The 11,969-nt window shown below is 44.1% G+C and overlaps 2 protein-coding genes across 2 annotated transcripts; one reads left to right on the top strand and one right to left on the bottom strand.

Annotated features, from left to right (window-relative positions):
• The first annotated feature begins 902 nt into the window (after positions 1-902).
• Positions 903-4,894, top strand: LOC125554889 (KRR1 small subunit processome component homolog). Its single transcript, XM_048718273.1, has 12 exons — positions 903-1,143; positions 1,255-1,331; positions 1,441-1,551; positions 1,849-1,917; positions 2,741-2,797; positions 2,883-2,921; positions 3,026-3,136; positions 3,226-3,308; positions 3,388-3,448; positions 3,806-3,949; positions 4,041-4,124; positions 4,877-4,894. The coding sequence occupies exons 1-12, from the start codon at positions 948-950 to the stop codon at positions 4,892-4,894; spliced, it is 1,050 nt and encodes a 349-aa protein (XP_048574230.1). The 5' UTR covers positions 903-947.
• Positions 4,895-8,971: 4,077 nt separating this feature from the next.
• Positions 8,972-11,473, bottom strand: LOC125552875 (xyloglucan galactosyltransferase KATAMARI1 homolog). Its single transcript, XM_048716577.1, has one exon. The coding sequence runs from the start codon at positions 11,193-11,195 to the stop codon at positions 9,285-9,287; it is 1,911 nt and encodes a 636-aa protein (XP_048572534.1). The 5' UTR covers positions 11,196-11,473; the 3' UTR covers positions 8,972-9,284.
• Positions 11,474-11,969: the final 496 nt, after the last annotated feature.

Raw genomic sequence — 11,969 nt, 5'->3', positions numbered from 1 at the left:
ACTATCACATATGGGTGGATAAACATAAACAGTGTGCAAACGCGTCACTACCTCGTTTTCACCCGTGCACTATCGCAGTTTCCCCACCTGCATGTTGGCTACCCTACCGCACACGTGTTGGTGCTCTCATTCCCTTGTGCCTCGGCTTTTAATGCGCTGGTTAAGGTGCATCTTTTATAAAATAGTTTTTGAAAATATATTTATAAAACTGTTCATTTAAAAAAAAGTTCCCATGTTCATAAAAATGTTCATTTAAAAAATGCTCTGTACGTGAAAAAATGTCCATGTGTTGAACTAAGCATACTCACGCATATGAAGATAAACATTGATGTGTATTTTAAAAAATGTTTACATATTTAAAAACTGCTATATAAAAAGAAGTGTCCATACATGTTGAACTGACGGTAATGTTTTAAAATCAATGTTCACATATTAAAAAAAAGTGTTCATGTGTCTCATAAAAACTACTCCCTTCATTCACTATCATAATTGTTTTGGATATTTTAATATGGACTACATACTGACCGAAATAAGAAAACAAGCACACTAAATCATGTTATATACGTACATCCAATTCGAAAAAAAAGGTTAAAACATCTTACTTGAGGGGATATTTGTGTCGAGGGCACCCCACAGAAAAGGGGAAAAGGAAAAAAAAGGAAGAAAAAACAGATTACTGACCCCGGCCCATATGCCCTCTAGGTATAAACCAAACAAACCCAAAATCAGCACTGTCCACCGAACTTGTGAGCCGAAAGGCCCAATCCATCACATTTGCCCAGCCCAGCACACCAAAAACAAACACGCTTGATCTCAATGATGAAAAGAAGAAGAAAAAAACACGCACACCGCCTCAAATTCGTCCTGGCTTGCCAAACCCACACCGCCTCCTCGCGCTCCAATCCCTCGAGATCCAGCTAAACCCTAGCTAATCTAGCATCTCCGGTATGGCGTCGGAGGGCGGAACCAATGCGGCGGCGGCGGCGACGGAGGAGGAGAATCAGCGTCGGAAGGGGAAGCCTTGGGACGAGGATGGCCCCGGCAGCACCGACCGCTTGAAGGCGGAGAAGCTCGAGCCCTCCCCGAACGAGGGCCCCCTGCTCGAAACCACCTCCTTCTCCACCACCTTCGCCAAAGACAGAGGCATGCGACCGATCGACCCTCTCCCCCCTTCCCCCTCCTGCGATTCAATGGAATTGAAGCGTATTTGATCGCTGAGGTGCCCTGTTTGTTTGTTTGTTTGTTCGGGTGCAGAGGAGTCTCTGCTGGAGGCGTGGCCGGTCGTCAAGGGCGCGCTCAAGGAGCAAGGGGTCTCCTGCAAGCTCAGTTTGGTACGCTGATCACTTGTTTGGGCCTTTTTCTCAAGCAATAGATAGATAATTAATATCCAAATTTTGGGATCAGTCAGTCCCATGATGTTGTACATACGTGCGTGTGCAGAGTGAGGGATCCATGACGGTTTCGACCACCAGGAAGACCAGGGACCCCTACATTGTTGTCAAGGCCAGGGACCTGACCAGACTCCTGTCGCGGAGTGTCCCTGTACATCAGGTACACAAGCATATCCTTTGTTGCTCATCGATCGAGCCCTTCAGCTTCTGTGCAACTCTGTCTGACATGTGTCAATGTATATATGTATTATGGAGGTTTTTGTTTAACTCGCGGGTGGCATCATTCGGCAAATATCTAACGGATGAGAATTTGAGTACCCTATAATGAAAAAAAGAGCATTCCCTTATATGTATTAAATGTGCCATTCTTATTCTAGAGTCCCTGACACCGACACCTTGATCATATTTTTTCCGGGAGTTGTTCATCCCAAATTAAACCTGTACTAATTTTTTGCAGGCGATTAAAATACTCAATGATGATATGACCTGCGATATTATTAAGATTGGTGACCTCGTACGGAATAGGGTAAGGCTCTTTCATTCTTGAACTTCAGCTCTGTGCAGTTGCACAGAATGCTTTGACTTTACCATGATTATTGCTGCTGTGGTTCTCTGCTAGCTATCAAATATTTCAACAAGAAGAACAATGTAAAGAAATTTTTAATTGTCAAAGTAGGTTGTAGAACTAATCAAATAATTATATATTAGACATTAGATAACCTTTAGCTATTCCCTTTTCTCCTGACTCTGGATGCTTAATTGCATTTTGTTGTTTCAGAATTACCTACTACTCCTTCCATTCACTATTATAAGATATTCTACAATCTAATATTTTTGAACAGAGGGAGTACAATGTAATTGTGTTAGGAAGTTTTTCATCTCTTATATGCACTGTGTGTTGTATTTATTTTTTACTTTGTTTTGTCCATTTTTATGATGACACCCCTAAATTACATTACTTAGGGTAATTTACAAGGTCAGTGTTGTCTTTTTCACATATGCTCTCACATTTTATAGATTTACTGGAGATAATGCTGTGTTCCACCTAGTTGCATAATTGCATGTGTTGTATACTCTGTTTCCTCGATAACAGTTTCATGAATCCAAATATAAAAATACTCGTTTTGTATTCTACAATCTACTCCCTCCGTCCAATAATATAAGATGTTTTTGCAAGCTAACATAGTTTGCGAAAACTTTTTACATTATGGGATGGAGGGAGTAATATTTCTGTTTTTAGTGTGATTTAGATTATGGTGATTTCTTAAATTACGCCTTAGATCATTCTCTTTTGCCGCTCTTGATGAATTTAGCTTTTACTCAGTCCAATAATAATGTGCCATGTACAGAAAAGGTTTTCTGAACGGAGAGAGCGTCTGTTAGGACCTAATATGTCTACCCTTAAGGTATCACTCTCATATGGTTCTTGTCCTGTGGTTGTGTCTCCTTTAATGTACTCCTGTGTTCACATGTTTGTTTTGTGCACTACAGGCCATAGAGAATTTGACTGGCTGCTACATCTTAGTTCAGGTTTTTCCATAATTTCAACCTTAGTACTTCATCAAAGTTACAGTACAGATTTATAGGTGTACTACCTTTTACTCTTTATGCTTAAATATTGACTATCATGAAAGGGAAATACTGTTGCTGCCATGGGTTCCCTCGACGGAAGGGGACTAAAACAAGTCAGAAAGATTGCAGAGGATTGCATGAATAACATAAAGGGTCCACTGGATCACATTCAGGTGACTGATTTGGTTTTACCACATGTGTTTTGTTATAAGGTGTATGCCTGTTGCCTAAAATTACTTACCAGTTTTTGTTAACTAATCAGGAACTCAAAAAAGAACGTGAGCCGGCTAAAACACCTGCCCTGACTAATGAAAGCTGGGGCAGGATTCTACCAGAGTATGAGAAGTAAGGAATTTTGCACCGTATTTCATACTGAAAAGTTGGTGTTGCGTCTTATGCCTGCGCGTTGCTTGCTGTTTTCTAGGGAGAATATCAAACTGAAGAAGCCGTACACACCCTTTCCATCTCCACAGCAGCCTAGCAAGGTGTGACTCAATCTATTTTTGGTTTCTAGAGCATGCTATTGCAGTTGTTTTACAGTTTTTGGTATGCTGATTTTTCACCAATTCATGAACTGCTATGGTGGTTAGCAGTCTTCATGATTTCATTCGAGCTGGCCATCCTACAGCAGTGCAGCTGACCATATAATTCATTCCATGTTAATTTCTAAGATCAGTGCAGTTCACAACGTGCTACTTGAATTAGTAGAATCAACAACCCACGTGCTATGTAGATTTTTCCTTGTACTGTGTGGGTATTGTATTGTAGCAGTTGCAACTGAAAATGTTGGCTTCTTTACCTACTGTTTGATTAATAATATCTTGTCATTATGTATACTGTAGACTGGTATTGAACTTGAGAATGGCAAGCATTCTCTAAGTGATAAAAAGAAGTCGACAAAGAAACTTCAAGAGAAGCCGGACAAGCAATCGAAGAAAGTGGATGGAAACAAAAGAACGAGAGAAGCTGCATTTATTCCCCCAAAGGTTAGGTTTCCCTTTTGTGTTTTCTTTCTGTCAGTATGATCCACCTTTTCTTGTAGTATTAGTTACTAAGCACTGGTTGTTTTTGTTTCAGGGGAGCACTGCAGGTTCATCTGAGTCTGCCATGGCCACCAGTGGCGATAACGAGGTTGCTGATATGGTGGCCATGCCCTCAAAGGTAGCACCACTTTCGTTCTACCTTTGCTACAAAATCTTGTCCAACCATTTTTAGGCCTCTTTTGGTTCATAGGATAGGATTATCGTAGGAATAGGAATTTTGTAGAAAATGAGATGACATGTATCTCAAATCCTATAAGTAGGAATAGGAAACGAGATGTCATTTGGTTGACACCAAAGGAATTTTTCCATTGAGGCCTCCTTTGGTTTGGAGGAATTTCATAGGAATTTTAGAGGATATGATTCTTATAGGATTTTTTCCTTTAGAGCCCTTTGGTTCATAGGAATAGATTCCTATTCCTACATAGGATTGGTTCCTATCCTCCACATTTCATAGGAAAATAAAAATGAGCCTAGACTCAATGGAAAAATTCCTTTGGTGTCAACCAAATGACATCTCGTTTCCTATTCCTACTCATAGGATTTGAGATACATGCCATCTCATTTCCTACAAAATTCCTATTCCTATGATAATCCTATCCTATGAACCAAAAGAGGCCTGAGTCTAGGCTCATTTTTATTTTCCTATAAAATGTGGAGGATAGGAACCAATCCTATGTAGGAATAAGAATCCATTCCTATGAACCAAAGGGCTCTAAAGGAAAAAATCCTATAAGAAATCCTATCCTCTAGAATTCCTATGAAATTCCTCCAAAGGAGGCCTTAACCTATTTTCGAGTGTGGGCTGCTGCTGCTGTATACTGAAGAAAGTAGGATGGTCTTCTCATGATTGTGAATCTGCTCTGTTTGCAGAAGAAGGCAAAGAAGTAGTGGGCCGCAAGAAAATGTGAGAACAAACGAGCTGTACGTATCACGCCCTAGAAAGAAGCAGAAACTATCCGACCCCAAGTAACCGCGCGTGATATGAATGCACGGCGTCAGTGACTTCCTGATAGAGGCTATGTTAGTTTTGAGTTAGTCGAACCACCACCATCGTGCCGCCGTACCATCAAATAGACCGAAATTTGCTTTTTGAACCAAAATAATTTCTTAGGAATCCTTTTGTATGAATTGCTCGAAAAGTTTTTGTGGGCGATTTATGGTCTACTTTCAGACACTGCTCTCGGACGAGAGCTTATGTATGACGCCCGTGGGCGTCAAACAGGGGAGTCTTAGCTTAAAAACCCGGTTGATGTTTTTTAGGAGCTAGATATTTTTATAACCTATTAAAAAATAGAAAAAAGTATTTTAAACAAAATTTGTTACGTATGTGTTATTTTATGTTTGGTGTATATAAAAAGTTCAATGTATAATAAAATATGTTTGGTGTGTTATTAAAATGTTCCTTATAATTGAAAAAAGTTCACCGTACATTAAAAAGTGATCAATGTACACAAAAAACGTAAAATGTTCGCCATATTTGAAATAATGTTCATCGTATATTAGACAAATGTTCACTCTATATTGCAAAAACAAAAATAAAAATTAATACATGTGGAGAAGAAAAAAAGGGAACCAAAATCTCAAAGAAGAAAAAGAAAAACGAAAGAAGGAAAAAAAGAAAAACCAAATCAAAACAACCCGCAGAAAAAAACGCGTGCATGCGTCAAATAGGCCAGCCACCACCAAACGAGTACCCTCGCCTCCTTCGTTGCGTAGCCGGTCCAACTAGCTTTTCGGTTTTGGGATGGTTTTAGAGACCCTTCTTTTGTGCTTTCTTTCGTGGGTTTTCTGCCTTTTCATCTTCGTTTTCTCCTTTTTTTTTCATATTCCTTCTTTCTTTCTTTTAGTATTTTCGTTTTATTTCATGTTAGTTTTTTCTTCTTTTATTTATTTTATTTTTTATTCATTTTGTGTATATCTTATGAATTTGTGAGTATTTTTTCAAATCATGAACAGTTTTAGAATTCTCAAACATTATTTATGATAACATGGACGTTTTTTAAATTCATGAAGATTTACCGGAAAAGACTTTCGCCCACAAGGTCCAACAAGGTTCTCACCGCACACACACACACACATACATAGCACAAACTGGTCCAAAGGGGTTGTGGTGAGGGAACAACTCAACAAGCCCTAGAAAAAATGAATAAACATGCGGCGAGATTTTTTTTACGAATCATGTACAGTTTTCGAATTCACCAAAAAACATACAAATTCATGAATAATTTTTGAAATTGTAAACATTTTTCTGAAACTCGTGAATTTTTTTTAATATGGAAACAATTATTAAAAATTGACAAATATTTTTATGTTTTTATGAAGAACAATTTTTTTAATCAATGAACTTTCCTGGAAATTCTGAAAAAAATCTGAACTTGTGAACATTTTCAAAAATTCATGAACAATTTTTGAACTCACAAACATTTTCCAAATTCATGATCATTTTTCAAATATGCAAAAAAACACAAACATTTTTTTGAATCTATGAACATTTTATGATTTTCCCATTATTTTCAAAATCATTACATTTGTTGAATTCACAAAAATTTCATGATTTCTCAAATATATTTTTTAAATTACCATTTTTAATAGTTTGGAACTTTTCTGAAATCCTAGATTATTTTAAAGAAGAGAAAAGGAAAAACAAAAGGCAAAAATGCGAAATAGAAAAACCAGGGGCGTCCCGCCATGTTCCTGTAGATGAAGGGGAAGTTTTGGAGATTGTACTGAATCCCGTAAATTTTATAGAGGAGAAGTTTCGAAGATTATACAGGAGAAGTTGCCAAGATTATACGGGATCCTATAATCTTTTTTACATGTTTATGAAATTGTTGAAGAGCTTTTTGGGTCCACATTTTCCTAAACTATGGCCTTGTCGATGACAGCCAAAAAGTCTTCGTGCACATGTGACATGTCCCAACGTCCTGGAGCCGCAGTCGTTGTTGTTGAACCCTTGAATCGTTCTGGAGCGCCTTACAGCATATGTCGTCATCGTGAATGCAAGGCGATATACTAACCTCACCGCTCCAAAGAGACGACAGAAAACTACGTCGAAGCTCCATCAAATCTGTTTTGACGGACAACCTCGAGAAGGATCGGAACCCGAAAGACTAACTTGAAGGTGAGACGCCACCATTTGCCTGAACATCGCCCTTGCAAGAAAATAAGCTAACCTAAACCAAAAGCCAGAACCAAGGCACGCCAGAGCGTCAGGCAGAGGGGAGGAGATTCCGTGGGCTGGCCGACGGAGCTGAAAGGGATTAGATCTATAACTACCTCCGTCCTAGTTTACTAGACCCCTCGTAGTTTAGATCATGATTTTAACTACTCTCTCCGTTCACTTTTGTAAGTCATTTCAGACAACTCAAAATAGTCTGTTTTGCACATTGTCTGAAATGTCTTCAAGGTCTTATAAAAGTGAACATAGGAAGTAATAAAAATACAAGTTATACATAACAAAAGTAATAGCACTCAAAATTTACGTTCAAACACGAATCAAACAATATAATTTCTGGTGACATGCATTAACATTTTGATAGCCAAATACTATATCTGGTAAAATTTTGATCCAAAATATGATGATGACTAATAAACCCCAGACAGAGGTAGTAGAATTTATTTATTTAGTTTTGCATGGACGGAGGTAGTAGATCCAAGCTTACGATTTCATATCAGCTAAACGTTACTCCCTCCGTCCCATATGACTGTTCCAAAACGACATGAGTAGCATCAGCAGCTTTGTCATAATCATCTCATCAGGCTCGGAAGCTTAAAACAAAAGAAGATTACGGCTCAAAAGCTTCGCCACCGAGTATAATAAATAAACCCCGCGCTTCCATGCCACGACCTCCCGCCCATGATTGGAACGGATTGGATTCCCTGCTTGGAGGCGACACCACCGTCGCTTTGCTTGCAAAATGGACCCAACTCCGAGATCCCAAAGGCCGGGATGGTGCCGCGCTTTTTCACGCCAGACTGCCCAAGTTCATCCGCGGACGTGCAGCGCAGTACCACCCGCTTTCGCTCCCTGTTGCTGCTGTCGCTGAGATGGACGTGGCTGGCCTTGGGGACTTTGACAGCAACTTGAATTGTTTTCCACATGACGAAGGCCTCAATTTCCGCTCCAAAGACAAGGACACCCGGATTTCCTGCCAGTTCCAAGTCATGGGTTTTTCTTTTTCTTTTGAAAATTGAGTATAGGTCATGGTTAGTTCGGTAGCATAGCCCGTGGTACCATATGCTGACCTAATATCAAATCTGTTCCCCATTTATGTCAGCAAGGACCACTCTCCACGCCGTCAAAAAATACACAGTAGTAGTACTATGCAGAACAAGAGACAAGGGGGAAGGAAAACTGCATTATATAAATAGACTTTCAGACTAAAAGGCGCGTTACTGGTATTTTCAATCGTCAATTCTAACTTTTAGCAGCAAGGAGGGGCTTCAGAGAGCAAGCATATACCTGGTATTAAGGAGCAGCCGGTTCTGTTTCGTCTCATCCTTCGGACTCTGGAGAATCATCAATCCACCACATGTATGCTCATCTTGTTGTTTCAGGAAGACGCTGCCGACTGCCACATTACTGTATCTTGGTGAAATCAGCTCCCTCTTCTCTCAATAATGGCACAGGAGCTCTGATTTCCACAGCCTGATGAAATGAAATCACGATATGAGGAAACAGGACAGTGAGATCACAACAATGGCAGAGCTCTTCCTTGGTTTGCAAACAGGTGAAGAGGAAACTAGTCCCACATGGCCACATTTACTTCTCACATGATCCAGGCAGACAGGTTACATCACCATGAACAGGAACACATTGACAATGATGGAGCTAGGCTCGATCCGGCCACTTGTCAGCCCGAGAGTCCCAGTTCCTTGCTAAATTGGGCATGTAAAAAGATGGTGTATGCAGTAAATTCCAAGTCATGCGGCCAGAGTGATAAAACAGACAGAATGCTGAAAACAGGACAGCAACAAAATTTGATATACCACTAGATCTTGCAAGGATTTACATAGCGTTATTGGGCAAACAAAACAAATGAAAATTCTAGTATGAGAAAGTATATCTGTAGAGGCAAAGCAAAGGCCATGTGCCATATTTTCTCAAGGACTTTTGGTGGTAACGTTTCTTACACCGGCTGCAGGGGCTGGATCATCAACAAGATACATGATCACCAAGGCTACAGCATCTAAGGATTCTTTACCGCGGATTTGCATCAGAGCACCGTCAGCTAGGATAGCTGTTTTGCTCATCTCTAGGAGCAGTCAGTTGTGCGGTCTAATTCTGGTCTCCTCGTTCGATTTTCCAAGAATTCTTGGCCGCTTCAGCTGATGAATTACCAGAATCTGCACCCATGTCTTTGGGCTTGGGCTTCGAGAAGAATGGATCCCACTCGTGAGGTCCGATTGTCCGCTGTCCTTCTTCTAACAGTTCATACTTCCAGCTATTCTCTTCAATAAAATCTTTATCTTCGCTATCTGAGATGATATCTTTTCTCAATTGCGTCACTTTGTTGATGATTGCCGAAACCGAAACATCAAACGCGTCCTTCAGCGTTTCCAGTTTCGACCTTGGATCAGCATATATCACCTTTGGTATGAGATTGATAACCTCTTCCCTCATCTGCTTGACAACATCTGGATGGATACTTCTTAGGATCTCCTCAACACTGACATTTCCATCACGGACGCCACCTTCAGGGATGAAGACAGAGTAACTCGTATAATTCTTCGGAAGATGCCATGTATACTGGACATATGCTGAACCAGGATGGAAGAAAACAGGTATGCAGCCAGCCAACATTGAGTCGAAGGCAGATCTTCTAGTATAGGAATCACCCTGGGGCTGCAAACAGAACAAAGAGCTCTGGAACATCTTCATGATTGCGCTTGGGGAGTGGCACTTGCTCTCTCCAAGGTCACACTCCAACAGTTTACAGAAACTTGATGTCCTGCACTGATCAATGAGCTGCCCTCTGATAGACATTGGATCACCAGGACGAGGAGCCCCTGCGAATGAGAACAGCCACGGCCTCTCCAGGCTCCTCATTCGGTCTTGCCAAAGGAAAACATCTTCGTCTTTGGCAGGGTGGAAATAAGTCGGATATGGCACCGCAAAATCATTGGCATTCCATGGGCTTGACTCCACCACCAGCATTGACATATTCTTCGCAGCCGGCATGAACAGCAGCTTGTTGCCCCAGTCAGATTCTTCGTCCGTCAACCGCCTGAAATCCCATGCGATCCTTCCCCCAACCAAGAAATGGTCACGCCCACCCATCACATTCCACTCAGGCCTCTTCCTCAACCAATCCACCAGATCATGCGGCCCGGCGTCCCTCATCGTAGTATTATACCCCCAGAGATACCTTGAGACATCGAACCCGGCATAGAAGGGCACGAACACCGCCGCGGCGATGGACGAGTCCTTGGTGAGGCACTCGTACTGCTTCATCCGGTTGCCAAAGATGACATCGACGGCGAACTGGTTGGTAGCATACCAGCCGGTGTTGGAGAAAACACCGTCCTCGTTGCTCAGCGGCGGGCCGAGACCGTCGTTGCTCATGAACTTGCACATGTTGGTCCAGACGCTGAGGCTGTGGCACTCCCGGAGCATGTCCTCGTTGAAGCGTGGCGGCAGCTCGTGCACGTAGATGTACCGGCCGCCGCACGGGTCGCTCGCGTTCTCCGCCGTCTTGAGCGCCCGCTGGAACGGGTACTCCTTCGGGGGCGCCTCCTCCTTCTCGGCGACGGCCGCGGGCGCCTCCTCCATGCCGACGACGGCCGCGGGCACCTCCTCCTTGCCGACGACGGCCGCGGGCACCTCCTCCTTGCCGACGACAGCCACAGGCACATCCTCCTTCTCGACGACGGCGGCGGGCGCCTCCTCCTTCTCGACGACGGCCGCGGGCGCCTCCTCCATGCCGACGACGGCGGGCGGGGCGCGGAGAAGGCCGTCGTGGTTGGAGACGCGGTCCGGGAGGTGGTCGTGGGCAATGCGGGCCTGGGTGGCGACGGCGACGGGCCGCGCGTCGGGGTCGGGGGCGAGGACGGAGAAGTGGAAGTAGAAGATGAGGACCCAGAACATGACGCAGAGCGTGGCGAGGAAGCAGAGGCGCGACTGCGGCGGCTTCCCGCCGCCCTTCTCCGCGTCGTCGTGGTGCGACGGCAGCACGGAGCGCCGCCTCATTGCAGCAGCAGGCGCCCGCGCACGACGCGCCTTCGCCGCGCCGACACCGGATTCGCAGCCGAGGGCCAGCGCCGCCGCCGCACCGGCCTCGAAACCCCCGCCGGCGCGCGCGACAGGGGCGGAACCGGGGCGGGAGAAGCGGATCGACGGGTCGGACTCGGGAGGGAAGGTTTAGGGGGAGAGGCTGGGAATGGGAATGGGAATGGCGGAGCTTTTGGTGGCGGCCGGTGTGGGATTTGGGGGTTTGAACACCGTCTTATTTTGGGGGTGGGAAGCCGGGACGGGACGACCGGGGGAGGGAATAAATGTAGGCAAGACGTGGCGGCCGGCCGTCCCTCGGTGCGCGTCATGCCGTGGGGGCGTGTCGGTAGGAAGGAGGGAGGTACGGTTCATCTTTTTTTTCTTGTATATAACAAAAAATTGCGCAGTCAGAGGCTCAGAGCTCGTTTCATCGCAAACTCTTCTCCCTTTGCCCACCTCCCTCCTCGTGTGTCAATCCGATGCCGGCGTCCACCTTCCCCGCCCTTGTCACTACGGTAGCGGCGGCCACCCTTGTCCACCCCCTACCTCTTCTGTTTGCCTCCATGGTCGCTAGCCCCTGATCAGTCACCTCGTCGTCCCACCACATGAGCAAGGGCTTGTCTGCGGATTCAGACGAGCCCGAAGTGCGGGCACGCATGGAGGGGTCGTCGGCGCCGCTTCAGGAGGTCGAGTCTGTCCGTCGGGCGACGGACTCGGAGCAGCCCCACCCCTTGAGGCCTTGTTCGGTTGATG

This window comes from Triticum urartu, chromosome 4 (genome assembly GCF_003073215.2).
Source record: "Triticum urartu cultivar G1812 chromosome 4, Tu2.1, whole genome shotgun sequence".
In the NCBI taxonomy this organism is placed as follows: domain Eukaryota; kingdom Viridiplantae; phylum Streptophyta; class Magnoliopsida; order Poales; family Poaceae; genus Triticum; species Triticum urartu.
This window is presented reverse-complemented; position numbering and strand designations above follow the sequence as displayed.

Excerpts from the sequence above, each read along its gene's own strand:
- LOC125554889 (XM_048718273.1), top strand. The coding sequence starts at position 948 with ATGGCGTCGGAGGGCGGAACCAATGCGGCGGCGGCGGCGACGGAGGAG. Across the intron at positions 1,918-2,740 it reads GTGACCTCGTACGGAATAGG|AAAAGGTTTTCTGAACGGAG; the intron begins GTAAGGCTCTTT and ends TGCCATGTACAG. Across the intron at positions 3,449-3,805 it reads CTCCACAGCAGCCTAGCAAG|ACTGGTATTGAACTTGAGAA; the intron begins GTGTGACTCAAT and ends TGTATACTGTAG.
- LOC125552875 (XM_048716577.1), bottom strand. The coding sequence starts at position 11,195 with ATGAGGCGGCGCTCCGTGCTGCCGTCGCACCACGACGACGCGGAGAAG.